Source organism: Gobius niger (assembly GCF_951799975.1).
Source record: "Gobius niger genome assembly, chromosome: 14".
Taxonomy (NCBI): Eukaryota; Metazoa; Chordata; class Actinopteri; order Gobiiformes; family Gobiidae; genus Gobius; species Gobius niger.
In genome coordinates, this window is record NC_136865.1 from 16,205,019 (window position 1) to 16,219,901 (window position 14,883).

General features: G+C 40.5%; 1 protein-coding gene across 1 annotated transcript; it reads left to right on the forward strand.

Moving 5' to 3' along the window:
• Window positions 1-605: 605 nt before the first annotated feature.
• On the forward strand, window positions 606-8,112 carry fkbp9 (FKBP prolyl isomerase 9). The gene is made up of 10 exons (XM_079570781.1): window positions 606-946; window positions 1,433-1,578; window positions 2,726-2,915; window positions 3,001-3,146; window positions 3,324-3,513; window positions 4,279-4,424; window positions 4,507-4,696; window positions 5,117-5,262; window positions 6,398-6,561; window positions 7,452-8,112. Exons 1-10 carry the CDS (start codon window positions 744-746, stop codon window positions 7,626-7,628), a joined length of 1,698 nt encoding a protein of 565 aa, XP_079426907.1. The 5' UTR covers window positions 606-743; the 3' UTR covers window positions 7,629-8,112.
• Window positions 8,113-14,883: the final 6,771 nt, after the last annotated feature.

The following is a 14,883-nucleotide window of genomic DNA, read 5'->3' on the forward strand; positions in this document are numbered from 1 at the left end:
TGATTCCCTTCAGCAGGTCACTAATCAGACCCCTGGTGCGAAGTGTGCCCCGCCCCTCCACCGCTGCCACGTAGAAACATTTGCAGCCCCTTTGGCAGTAGAACATTTTGTAAAATACAAAATAACCTATAGATAATTAAAACAGTGCATGTGTGTTTCTCGCGTTTTTAAGTTTTGCATTAGCCTAAATTGCTATTATTATAATTATGATAAGAATAAGGAAAAGATATTGTGGCGTCCTGTGAGGGTGCAGCTGCGTTGGGGCCCCACGGCACCACGTTGACACATCACGGAGGCCGCACTGCGCAGGAGCAATACGTGGTACCCCCCAACTATCCTATTGAAAATCCAACGGCGTCAAGTTGCCTGCAAGGAGAACGTGGTGGCAGGAAAACGGGGCTATGACGTGCTTCAGGTTAAGGGGGAATTAAAACAGCGAGGCAAAAACGACTCCCAAAACACAAAACAACTTCTGCTACATTGTATAAAAGAAAGTCTCATTGAATGTGATAGGAAATAAAATGCAATGATCACCAAAGTTGTCCCCAGTCAAGCTCTTATTGCAAAGTTTTAACAGGAAGTTAAATGTACTGGCGTGACTTGACACGTGTTCGTTCCTGCCCCGGGACTTTGGGCAGGACTTGACTGCAGGAGTAAAGGAAGACAGAGCGAGCACCAGGAGAGCGCGTTACACACCTTGACGATAAACTTTTGGCATTCGCGTGTTGTAAGCTCAGCTAAAAATGACCCAGTGCGTGCAATGCGTGCTATCCTTGGCCTTCCTGGTGACATTCGCCGCCTGCAACGCTCCTCACATCCCGCTAGACGACATCTTCATTGAGAAAACTTTCGTGCCAGAGAAGTGCGTGCGCGCAGTCGAGGTGGGAGATTATGTCAGATATCACTACATCGGCACGTTTCCCGATGGCACAAAGTTTGACTCCAGGTGTGTGTGCGCTTCTTTTTTTTTATCCCCTTCCCTGAACGTTTAACTTGTGTGCAAAGTAGCTATGAGTGAGAGGCTAGCTGTGTGCGTAATGCGTAAAATTGTCCATGTAGAAGAGCCACGCAGGCAGGATGGTATAGGGATGTATAGACCGTAGACGTCTTTCCAATTCACCTAAGCCAATAAACTCTATTACATTATATATCCTCAAGGTTTTAGTAAGCATTTTGTCATTTTGAGTTTCATTTTCTCACAATAATCTGATAAAAAAGTGTATATCTGGACAACCAACCAAATCCATTATTTCACTGTACAGAACTATATAGCTTATTATGACACAGAACATATCTTTATGCAATTTTGTCATAATTTTTCATCATTTTGTCATCCTTATAAGCATCCCTGGCTCTTTTACATCTTTATCACATGAGCGATAACTTCGGACTGCATTTGTATTCCACCCCTAATGTTCATGTTTGTATGCAGTTATGACCGGGGCAGTACCTACAACGTGTTTGTGGGTAAGAAGCAGCTGATTCAAGGAATGGACAAAGCTCTGGTGGGCATGTGTGTCAACGAGAGGAGTCTGGTCAAGATCCCCCCTCACCTGGCCTATGGCAAACAGGGATATGGTATGTTACAAGTAAACATCAGTAGCACATCCTATGTAACAACGCACAGACATAATTACCTAGCATAAATCAAAGACAGTCTTTAAGAATGTAATTACATGGTGCTAAAGGTATTGCTTTGGGGTGCAGGAAGTGAGCAATCACAGAAAGAGATCTGGCGTACCGCCGTCAGAATCTCGTCCGATCTCAGTGGATAAGTAGACAGGGCCTGGTTATTGCCGTCATGGGTGACTTTGAAGGAATACAAGGTAGTTTGGTTGAATTATGTGTGAGCGAATTATGGGCAGTGGTCAGTGTTAAAGGAATAGGCCACAATTGTTCTATACTGAGATATGTTCTTACCTGAGCTTAGACGAGTTGATGTGTACCGGTCTGGTCTTTGTCTGTGCCCGTGGAAGAGCGTGGTAGCTTTCTATAAGTTAGGAGAGGCCAAATGCTAACAATATCTTTGGTCGTTTTTGCGTGACTGAGGGCACACACAAAGACCTGACAGGTACGCATCAACTCGTCTAAGCTCAGGTAAGAACATATCTCAGCATGTAAAAACGGTGGCCTGTTCCTTTAATGATTATGATTATGATTTTTTACATGACATAGCCTTGGATTAGCAATTACATGATCCAGAAGCACACTCTGACAGCTGGATTGAGTCACATGTCCAAAACCTTAATTTAATATAGGATATTTTAGATTTATCAAACACTGCCCATGTTTGATCAATTGCAATGTCCAGGAGTTTTTAAATGACATGCTCATGCAACATAATTTGCTGTAAAGCTACTGTACCATTGCGCCTTTTGCTTAAAACCCTTGTGTGGTCTTCAGGTCATTTTGACCCGGGTCATTTTGACCCGAAGGCTGCGGGCTCCAGTGGCTTATCAAAATGACCTAAAAGCCACTGAGCATTTTTGTAAAAAGAAGCAGAAAAAAATATGCATGTATGGTTATTTTAAGGCTCTTTTTTGGAGTGTAATTTTTTGTTATTATTATTATTTTGTTATTTTGTTATATATAATTAGGGTCTTGAAAGGGTGCAAAATTTAAGGATCCCACGACAGCTAAACAGATGACACACTGTATCTATAGGGTTATGTCACTGACAGTAATAAGCTTAAGCCTTATGAGTTAATTTGTTATCTTCCTACAGGTGACATTATTCCAGCTGACTCCATTCTTCATTTTGACGTCCTGCTTTTGGATATTTGGAACCCAGAGGATGGAGTCCAAAGTAACACCTACTTCACTCCACCCATCTGCTCCCGGAAAGTGGAGGTGTCCGACTTTGTGCGATACCACTACAATGGGACCCTTTTGGATGGGACCCTGTTTGATTCCAGGTTTTTTCTGCTATAACATTTTAAAATGTTATTTTGACTTTTTATTGAGTCCTGTATACAATAATATACTTCTTTCTCTTCTCAGCCATACTCGGATGCGCACTTATGACACTTATGTGGGGATTGGCTGGTTAATCGCTGGGATGGACCAGGGGCTTCTAGGAATGTGCGTTGGAGAAAGACGAATCATTAAAATGCCTCCCTCCCTTGGCTATGGGGAAAATGGAGATGGTAAATCTTTAAGTGCTAGTTTTTCTTCTGTTTACATATAAAGTATACACATACACACAGCTGGGGCTGTACTTCGTCTCATTGTACAGAAGAGGGCGGTATAGGGCAAAGTTTCACATTTTGACTGATGACAACACTAATTTAATAAGACAAATAAAATCTTATTTTAATTTTCAGGCAGTGACATCCCAGGACAGGCTTCTCTTGTATTTGACGTGGTGCTTCTGGACCTCCACAATCCCAGAGATGAGATCACAGTGACCAATCAACAGGTGCCTGAATCCTGCACAAGAAAAACACAAGCCGGTGACTTTGTGCGTTACCATTATAATGGCAGCCTCCTCGATGGGACTTTCTTTGATTCAAGGTAACGCTACATTTCCTTTCACATTCACTCACGTTCACTTGCATTCACTTCAAACTTTGACAGTAGGTTTACAACGTGCTGTTGTTGTACCATAAGTCACCACTAAATGGCAACATTGCTCTAAATGTTGCTCTTAATGCTTGTTAGTCAGAAAACTTGACACTGTGTGGTCATGTCATGTGACTGTACTTTCTTCATGTCACAGTTTAGCACTTATGTGTAAAACTTAAAATCATTCCAAAAGAGGCTGCATTTGTTACAACTACAAGAAACTTAAATATTATGAGGACAAACACAACAAGTTGAATACCATTTCCCATCCTCACCATTTGCATAAAATGCAGAAGTGATTCTAAAAATACATCATTCAGACTTATACAAGATATTTTTAGAAGTATTTCATCAACATAAAATAAGCTCTCCAAAAACGGCTCATTGAACTGCAATCCTAAAGCAAAGAAAACCTCAATATTTATCATGCATGAAGGAGCGTTCACCTTCAGTTTATCTCTTATATTTCTGTGAAATGAACGCTGTCTGAACATCAAGGACAAGATAAAGAAGAGCTTAGGTTTGTTGCTACAGTAAAAACATTGTAGTCTATTAGATACAGTCTACATGCATCCGAGAAATTATGCCAAGCTCTTAACACAAAGAACAAATTGGAAGTGGACAAATAAACATGATGAGCTTTTAATATTCAGACTTGCCTTTTCCTTGAATCTTTTTTCTGGATTAAAAGTCAACCATGTCATTTTTCTCCAGCTACTCCCGTAATCGCACCTACGACACCTATGTGGGTCGGGGGTATGTGATCGCTGGTATGGATGAAGGCCTCATTGGGGTGTGTGTTGGAGAAAAACGCACCATCACTATCCCCCCACATTTGGCATATGGAGAGGAAGGCACAGGTATTCACAAAGCCAACACACACACACACAAGTTAAATCTGTGAAGGTAATATATTTAAAGTACAATGTTTGATTTCTGCAGGTTCTAAGATTCCTGGATCTGCAGTGCTGGTCTTTGACATTCATATAATTGACTTTCACAACCCCTCTGACAGCACTGATGTCTCGATCACATTCAAGCCAGAGGAGTGCAATAGGCAAACAAAGAAAGGAGATTTTGTTAAATATCACTACAACGCCTCTTTAATGGACGGCTCTTCGATTGACTCCACGTAAGTTGCTGTGTTACTGTGTGCACAGTGGCCTTTGGGCGCTTCCTCCGTCGACATCTGCGGTCTCTGTGCTTTGGTGCATCACTTCCTTTTACAGTGTGCAGTGTTTAACAGCTTTCTGAGCCACTGACACTTATCCTATACCTGTTTATTTTGTTGTATACAAACAATGAAAGTGAGAATGTGTACATTTGAAATTGTTAGCATGCCTTCTCAGTAAAGTACAGCTCATAGTTTAGGGAGCTGTACTGTCACGGTGATGTAAACAACAACTGCTGGTAAAGTTCACGTTTGATGAGGGTTTTTTAATAAGATGCTGATTTTTATTATACTGCTGGTCTTAGGGAGGACCTTACATTGAAGAAAAAATGTGAAAACATCATCATGAACTAACTGTGCATTCCCCAACTGAATGTCCAGGTATAACTATGGAAAGACATACAACATCGTCCTTGGAGCTAACCAAGTTGTACCAGGGATGGAGGATGGGCTCGTAGGAATGTGTGTGGGAGAAAAGAGACATCTTGTTATTCCCCCTCACCTCGGCTATGGAGAGAGAGGCGTCAGTAAGTCTCACACCCTCTCCCCTTTATATATATATGTATATTGTGTTCATAAATGACATTTACATACATACTTGGCCAAGGGATGAACCTTGTGCTCTCAAAGGTTCGTCTAAAAGAGCAACATAAATCCACTTGACCTGTTCTATGGATGGAAGACAGACTGATAACTGGGTGAAACAATACAGAATGTTATTGCAGTGTGTACCATGTTAACATACATTAACATTAAAAGTATGTTTATGTGACAATGTGTTGGATTAGTTTACAGCAAATTAGAGTTCCAAATTTCTTTACCTATATCTTGATGTAGACTCAATCCCAAGTTTTTGGCTTGCACACAGGATTATATGAACATAGCTAACATGTTCTGTTATTGCTGCATGTTGTCCTGAGCGAGCATGGTCAGTTGTTGTTGAGAGTCAGTGAGAGTTGAGTGGTTGTGTGGAGTCTAAAGTTCAGTCAAACAGTGGCCATGATAAGCGGTCTTGACTCAAACAACCCTCTTTGAGCCGTTAACTCTCTTGTGAGAAAAGGAGGACCGTTGAAGTCTGAGATATGCTTCGGGAGTGGTGCCCTCCCACACGCAAACTATCTGCCAAGGTCACATAACACAAGGCTATATTTCTGTGAATGTAGCGTTCTGTATTCACACCTGAACCTTTCCCACGAGGAGAGTGCAGATCATTAAAATAAAACTTCATGGGGCATTCCCAGATCCTACTGGTCGGTCAGCCTGCCCTGACATAAACAGAACTCCCAGGAATGTTGGTTCCAAAGACAAAAGTACTGACGGAAGTGTGTGCATGGCAGAAAGACATCTACATTAAAAGAGTTACAGTGTATAGGCAAATGTATACTGCTTTTACACTAATTGTCCCTTTTTTCCTCAAATGGGTTTTCTGAGCCTTTTTCTTAATCTCATTTTTGAAATGTACTAAATTTATGGCCAGTACATAATCTTGTTACAACTGAGGAGGATTTGTGGCAGTACATCATTCACTGAAGGGCTGGAATTATGTGAGCATCTGGTGCTGAAGCAGACTTCGTTATAAAGACCAGACCAGGTTGCTGTTAACAGTTATGGCTGGCACATGGTCGCTAGTGGTTGATGTTTCTTTGATATGAATGTTTGCAGCTGACGAGGTGCCGGGCAGTGCGGTGCTGGTGTTTGACGTGGAGTTGGTTGAGTACGAGGAAGGCCTTCCCGAGGGCTACATGTTCATCTGGAACGAGGAAGTGTCTCCAGATCTGTTCTCTGAGATGGACAAGGACAATAACAAACAAGTGGAGGCTTCTGAGGTATAACCTTCACTACAGTGCTATATTGATGTATATTGATTGTATCTTGCTGTTTTAAGGAACTGATTAGATAAAAGTAGATAAAAGATGAGCTAAAGATCATTTCATTGTCATAAGGCAAGACCAGTGTTTTTATAAAGCAAGAGACAACTCAATGTGCCTCACACCAAATACAAATATGCAATGAAAATACAATAAAAACACATTATTGGTTAAAATACATTCAATAGGCAACAGTAAAAAGACATGCTTTCAGTCTGGACTTAAAGATAGTCAGAGTTGAGCCCTGTCTTAGGTCCTCACAGAGACTGTTCCAGACTTAGTTTAGTCTTTATTGAAGGGACATTAAGCTCAAAGACAGATACAGTATGTTCTGCACCAGATTATCAATAAATAGCTAGTTTCCATCTGTAGTCCCTGGTTACAAAGATAATATACAGTAACATTGTAGTGAAAGTGAAACCATTTACCAAAGTACAGGTAAAATTTACATACACAATAGCATGCACTGAATAAGCAATCAGAACAAGCCCTCTTGCTGACGCTTTTGCTGCATGAGACTGAAACGCAGCCTCACCGTGTTTAGTCGTGACTCTAGGAACCACCAGGAGACCCCTCGAATTACAGGAGAAAAAGCTTGCCGGTGTTGTTTTTCCCTCAAACCTGGATACATGAATACTATACTGGCAAGTTACCCAACAAAAGTTATGGATAAGGTGTAAACCACTGAAATGAAACAAGATTTACACACAGACTTGTAGAAGCCACAGAATTTGCTGTGACGGGAGAAAACAACACCAACAAAACAAATGTGTGGTTCTAACTTTTTCAATTTCCCATGAGATTAATAAAGTATCCATCCATAATTTGCTTTTTGTGTCGTCTTCCAGTTCACGGACTACATCATGCGCCAGGTTTCAGAGGGCAAAGGTCGTCTAGCGCCTGGTTTTGACGCTTACCGTATCATCGACAACATGTTCTCCAACCAGGACCGCAACGGAGACGGGAAGATCACGGAAAACGAGTTCAAACTTAAAGCAGATGAAGCGGCCCATGACGAGCTATGATGGGGGACAGGATTTTACATTATTAAAAGTGGGTTATGGGGTTGCACACTGATTAAATACAGTTTAGGCAGATTAATTTACTGATGCTCTTTCTTACCGTGAAAAAGGTGCAAAGATTATTTTTTTATTTGCCTTGCACTCAGACAGCTATGTGTAGTTGATATGGCGAGATTTCTTCATGTTTTAATTACCACTTTTATTGACATGAAAGACTGTTACCTTTATGATGCAGATTGTTTATTTAAACGGGTGAAATAAGGACAATCTGCAAACCGTGTTGTGTTTTACCATTCATATTGTATGGGTGGTCTCTTTGCTTGTTTTGTGTAGTTTTTGTCATCAAAATATTCAGGATATTGAATTTGAATGTGTGACTGAGGAACAGCAGAAGAGAGATATGAGTGTGTGTGACAGGTCAGGTGTGATGTTTTTTTTTTATATATTCAGGAATAACTTGAAAGTGTTACAACAGTGGCCATAACGATTTGAGTAAAACTTTACATTATATACCTGCTCTCTGTTTCTTCATTAATAGGTATAAACTTATAATTTCAACAAGAATATCACACTGTCGGGGCAGCAGCATGACAGGTGTTGGGTGACATCCATGAAAAACAGAAAACTAGTGCAACATCCCTGATATGAACACTGCTGTGCAATATTAAAAACACGCACAACATAGTGGGAATATTGAATCATACCAACTGCAGCTATGGTGTTGTCCGTCCATCCATCCATTTTTTTCGACTTGTCCTTTGCCGGGTCGTGGGGGCAGCCGTTGAAGCTGCCCAAATCACAGATTGTAGTGTAGTATAGTAGATTGTAGTGTAGTATAGTATTGTAGTGTAGTATATAAAATAGTCACAGCCTTTTTATATACTACCCAACAAACTTTTGCTTCTTGAATTATTGCAGCGTGTAAGAAAATAACCTTTGAAACTAAAGACTTATTTTTTGATGGCCTTTGTTTGTCACCTATTGCTGCTTTGATTTATTTTAACTTATTGCAACAATGCAGCAAATTCCTTATTTTGGGGCAAAAAAATGGGGACTTACAGTGGGGGAAAAAAGTATTTGGCCAAAATCCAATTGAAAGTCAATGGGAAACTGAACAAATCCTTCTTTTCCCCACTGTATATTTTAGGGCTGGGACAAAATATCGGATCGGACTTGGATCGCAATACTTTGTGCTGCAATACCAAGTATCGATACTTCATCAAGTGTCGCAATACTTTCAATACTTGTGTTTGGAGGCATTTTTTATCATACACTCCTTCGTTTTACAGTAACAGTTACAGCACTTTGCTACATTTTGTGTTAATGCTCTGTTCAATCTAAATACTTCAGTAAATGTCAAATGGCATTTGGTTTATAAACTTTGGACACATGACTTTTTACACATTTTAAAGTGATAGTCTGTAAGTTTGTAAGTGAGGAGTGGTAGATTGAAATGTCAAAACAAATAATAAAATTCCTCTCCTCTTTAACCCGAAAAGCCCTACTTAGTTTGCAAAGTGAGAGCTGGAACAGATTTTTTTTAAAGTAAACCTACCTGATTGGACAGGCTGGTTCACTGGAAACGCTCGTCTCATTGGTCGACACGGGAGGATACTATACTCTGATTAGTTGGTGAGATCCGGGAAGGATGGACTTTACACAAAATAATATGTACATACTATGACTTACTTGACATCAAAATGCAAGACTAGGTGGTGAAGTGTGCACATTTCATACAATTTGAAAAACATTTAGAGTTCCAGACTATCACTTTAAAGTAAACATATCCCTATCATAATTATTTACCGTATCGCAAAACGTATCGGATCGGCCCCTACATAGTTCATTGACATGGACCACAGACTGCGGGGCCTTTGGTCATTTTGACCCAAAAGCCACTGAAGATTTGTGTAAAAAGAAGCAGATAAAAATATGAATGTATGGTTATTTTAAGGCTCTTTTTTTGGAGTGTACATTTTTTGACACTAGGGTCTTGAAAGGGTGTAAAATTAAGGGCCACACGAGGGTTAAATGAACGGGGCGGTTCAGGGGCGGGATCAGTCATGAGACCAGCTGTTCAGTCGAAGCGTCAGGAACAATCGTCACTTTTGTTGTGATGCGACGAAAACTCCAGCCTGATCGAAGTCTAGTCTCTCCCATTATACTATCAATGGTCTCTTCCTACTAGTTTTGTGTTTGTTTTTATGGCGGAGACTTTACTCCTGTCCTGCTTTCGGATCCAATGATGAGTGAAAGCGCGAGAGCCATGTCTTTTGACTGCCAGGTGAGTGAACTTCAAGCTCCAATGCACGCGTTTGAAAGTGTGTCAACAATGCTCGAACTGAGGGTCACTCACATATCTTTAGGGGCTAGTGAAAGGATATCCAACAGAATATGAGCATTATCATGTTACATTTCCTTCTTTGTGCAGCCCCCAACCCGCGCTGACACAGAAACACCGGATGTCATAAAAAAAAACAAAAAACCCCACACAGGGTAAAGGGGTGAAAAACAGACAAAGGACTTATTTTAGAGGTGAAACGCACTGCAGTAGGAGATGGCTCACTTTACTGTCCTATTTTGCATGAATTATAATGGATTAACACCGACCACCAAGAGATTTGGACTTTACTATATTTTCGTGTGACCTCTTCGCCGTCGACTCAAACATGTGACGCACGTGGAGGAACATGGAGAACAGACTTCAAAAGTTTTACAGATTTTTGGGCGACACGGTGGCACAGCGGTTAGTGTTGTGCTTCACAACAAGAGGATGCTAATTAGCCCATGGCTACAATCTCAACCAACCAACCAACCAACCAACCAAATAATCAATAAATACCTGACCTTGCTTTTGAAGGCAGTGCCTTCGAGCTCAGTTCCAGTCCAAGTGCCCGCATGTCCTGCCTTGATCCAAAAAGAGCTGCTAATGGGACGCACTTCAGAGGTAATGGAAGTGACATCATTATAAAAGGGAAGATGTGTTTCCTCGAGGGGGTGAGGTAGTTTGGCTGAGGAGGTTGAAATCTGACATAAGGCAACTCAATGCGCCCAAAGATTTAGCCAAATCTTGACAAATTGTTTTGTCTTTTTATCAACAGATGACTAAAGCAAAGCTATATTGTTGTCAAAATGAGCAGCGGCTGCAGAGTCATTAAACATTCAAAGCATGGATTGTTTTCTTTAAAAGAGGAGCTAAAGTGTTTCAAGTCACATAAGCCAGTTCCAACTTTTTCCCCTTTTTTTCTTGAGAGATGTGGTGCATTATGGGTGATTTTGGTACAAGGCAGTGAAGGCTACACTGATGTTAAATTATCCATGTGCTAAACAAACACATACCTCTGGCTCCATGAACATTGGTACAGCACGCGAGTGATGATGCAGTTGTAAAAGTAGGCTTTTACCAGTTACGCCTTCTCAGTAAAGTAAAGCCTTACCAACCACACACTGATCTAGAGCCTGTGGTTCTTGTGCCCTTATCTTGTGCTGGTTGGACTCCTGTAACTCATTATACTACGGTTTAGACCAGGCCTCCATCCATCGCCTGCAGCTGATCCAAAACACTGCAGCACACTCACCCACTCGCCCACTGGCTCACAGAAATATGAGCATAACTTCTGTTCTGGCCTCCTTGCACTGGCTCCCAGGGAGCTACAGGATCCAGTTTCAGGTCCTATTGATAGTTTTTAAGTGTTTAAATGGCATGGCTCCTTCTTACCACACAAGAGCTTCAAACTGTCATGTCCCTAAGAGGACAACCAGGTCAGCAAATGAAGTGCGAGGGGTGACCGTACTTTTGCTGTTGCAGCGCCCACACTTTGGAACAGTCTTTTTTAACAGTCTTAAAAAATGCCATGCGCACTCTCAAACACGCTCATCCTGGCCTATTGCACATGTTTTTGGTGGTAGGGGAAACTTGGGTACCCGGAGGAAACCTACGCAGACACGGGGAGAACATGCAAACTCCACACAGGAAGGCCCCGTCGAACCCGGGGCCTTCGAGCTGTGAAGCATGAGCGCTAACTGCTGTACTAGACCCATTTGTTTACACAGGCCTTCAACACAAGCTGAGCAAGATTTTCTTTGGTTGTTCTTGCCATTGTTTGTAATTTACTTATGTATTTTAACTTTTTTGTATTGCCTGTGTACAGTACTTTGGGCCGCGATGGTTGTTGTAAATGTGCTTTATAAATAAATTTGACCTTGACCATGATGTAGATGCCTGACCATGTCCACATCAGACAAAGGCAAGGAAAGGTACCTAGGCTTTGGGAACTTACTAAGGCTCTTCATCCACAATTACCAAAACATTCAGACGTTTTATATTGTGAGTTGATTGGGATGCAAGAGACATGAATCATCTAGATATGCACTCAATGTATTTATTTTATTTTATTTTATTTTATTTTATTTTATTTTATTTATTTGACAGGGACATGTACAGGAGCATTAATCAGCATATGAAAAGATGCTTTGTACCAGACTTTAGCTCTTGGAGCTAATTTCCATCTGCAGTCCCCGAGAAAGACAATTACAAAACACTACAAAAAGCACAAAAAAATACAGTTCATAATATTTACAGACAGTATTTACATTTTATATACAATTTTTAAAAAGTAAATTTTATTAAAGGGAAAACTTGTTCCTCTATAGTCTATACCCACCCCTACCCTTCTCAGATGTCAAATTTAGTTGTTGCTGTTGTTGTTTTCTTTAATACTGACATGTTTGATTTCCCAGAAAATGTTGTTTCACACCCAGGCAAAATCGTTTTAAGTCTTTGCATAATTGCATAATGTATCTAATCTGTCTTGCACAATGATTGGTACCATACCAACTTTATTTATAAAGCACTTTAAACACTGTACAGTTGGCCGTACACAAAAACATACAAAACATTTACTGTAAAAGTGTAAGAAAGAAGTCGGGCAACACCACAGTGAAAACGCACATCATTCGCCAGCAAAAAGAGGTGCGTTTTTAGGAGAGCTTTAAAAACGGGTAGAGACTGGGCCTGTCTAATCTCTGATGGCATCTGGTTCCACATTCAGCAACAGAGAAGGCTCGATCTTCCTGAAGTTTGTGTTTGGTTTTCAGAACAACCAGTTCAGAATCAGAATTGTTTTTATTGCCATTGTTTGTGAACAGGTTAAAAACTAGGAATTTTCTTCAGTTTCAGTTCAATCGTGCAACATGAAACATAAAACATAATATAAACTTGGTCGATAGATAATACACTATTAAAAACTATATGCATGCCCTCATATAGTCTTATAGTTTTAAAGTAGATTTAAACAAGCTATAAAAACAGTGTGCATTTATTTACAGATGTGGTAGCAGCAGATGAGTGTGTGGACAAACCTCATAGTGCAATAGAGCAGTGCAAATGGCTGGAACTGGTTATTACGTTCATGAGTCTGATACAGAGTTGTTGGGTCTTTTCATTGTTCATGAGCCTAATAGCGGAGGGGAAAAACAGTTTTTGTGGGGGAGGTTTGGGTCTGGATGGACCGTATAGCCTCCTGCCTGAGGGGAGACCGTGAATAGTCCGTGCAGCTGATCTGCTGACCCGAGAGCTGACCCTCTGTTACAGAGGGAGCGTAAGTGTGAACCAGACCAGACAGATAGGAGGGGGTGAGGCCATTCAGTTATAATAGTACGTAAATAAAATACATTTTAATTTGACTCTAAATTTTACTGGGATTTGATGGACAATGTAGACAAAATGGGGCATCCTATGTTGAGATAAGCCCATCTTTGTCAGTGAGTCTGTCATGGTTTGTTGAAAATTATGATAAAATGAAATATTGCCATTTTATTTTTTTACCCATCATGTTTTATGTTACAGATCTGCTCTGAAAAATTTGTGACAGTCGGACATTTCAAGCGGCATCTACTACGCTCATGTCACCATAAGGAGGTGAGACATTTTGGTTTCCAGTTTGCCTGTTTAAGATGAGAAACCACTAACAAAATACTTTCTCTTTAAAACTTTAAACTTTTTCAGACATACAAAGAAATCTTCCCAAAAGGTGAACGATAGTGTTACATATGTTCAGATGATTTTGTTCCATTGTTTGAGGCTCATCCTTCTTTCTGTCATTTGTAGAGGCTTACAACCGGAACTGTCAGAGTAAGCACAAGTCCTGTCTGATTATAATATTCATTCATTGTTTTGATGTTATTTTTCTGTGACAAACCATTTTTTCAGGCCACACCCCATGGATTTTCTTCAAGGATATTCATTACAAGCCTATTTCTTCACGCCCCGTACTGGGTTAGTGCTTTATCGTTGGTATTGTGTTAAGGGGTTGGTACTTTGGTGATATAGAATTAAATGATATGGTTTCTGTGTCATGTAGCTTTATGCTCACAGAGACAACAGGCCATTTACTTTTCCCCAACCGCTTGTCATTCGATACTAAGGGAAAACTCAACACCAATATTAAAACCGAATCCAAATTTAAATATGAACATATGGTACATTGACGTTTTAGTCCTGTTTCTTACCATCTCCACAGTCTTATCTTCCTTGTGTCAAATACTATAATGCAAATTTCTAGTCAAAATCATGGACACTTTAATGTTATCATGGGTTTTTATCCTTTTTCTGACTGTGTCACAGGTGTTGTCGTATTGCTGAACCTCACCATTCTTTTTTTCTTTGGTAGGTTTGTCTCAGATGACCCTGTGCTTCTGCTCAGAAACCAAAAATGCCTTCTACCTTTGCCATGTCTGTGAACAAACGTTTCATGCAAAAACTGTCGTCTCTCATTTGTCTCAAGTCAACCACTACAGCAGCTACTTTGTGAGTCTAAGTAAAAAGTAGAATTATGTTTGAACTGCATGTTTAATGTAAATCCCCATCTTTTAGGCCTATACTGATCCAAACGCACTGAGTTTTGCCGTTGTTCACACTGGGAACAACATACCCATTTCACTGATGGAAAACATGAAGAAAGAACGGGAGAAAACGGGAACTGGGAGATTGCAGGTGAGTTACGAGTGACAAATCTTTACTTTAAAACTACAAGCTACAAATGCTCTTTTTACATGGAGTCTGACCTGTCGTTCTCGAGACTCATGGCTCGACCTGAACATTAAACTCAGGACTCGGGACTAGACTGGGATCTGTGAGTTTTTGAGGGGCACTCGGGCAGTGACTGATGACTTGACTTGAGGTTCAGGATAGAAGACTTAAAGGAAAAGGCCATAGTTTTTACATACTGATATATGTTCTTACCTGAGCTTAGACGAG

What these genes read in the sequence shown, in the direction of transcription:
- fkbp9 (XM_079570781.1), top strand. Translation starts at nt 744, where the DNA reads ATGACCCAGTGCGTGCAATGCGTGCTATCCTTGGCCTTCCTGGTGACA. An exon ending in CTATGGCAAACAGGGATATG is followed by an intron (nt 1,579 to 2,725) that starts GTATGTTACAAG and finishes ATCTTCCTACAG; the next exon opens with GTGACATTATTCCAGCTGAC. An exon ending in GGGACCCTGTTTGATTCCAG is followed by an intron (nt 2,916 to 3,000) that starts GTTTTTTCTGCT and finishes TTCTCTTCTCAG; the next exon opens with CCATACTCGGATGCGCACTT.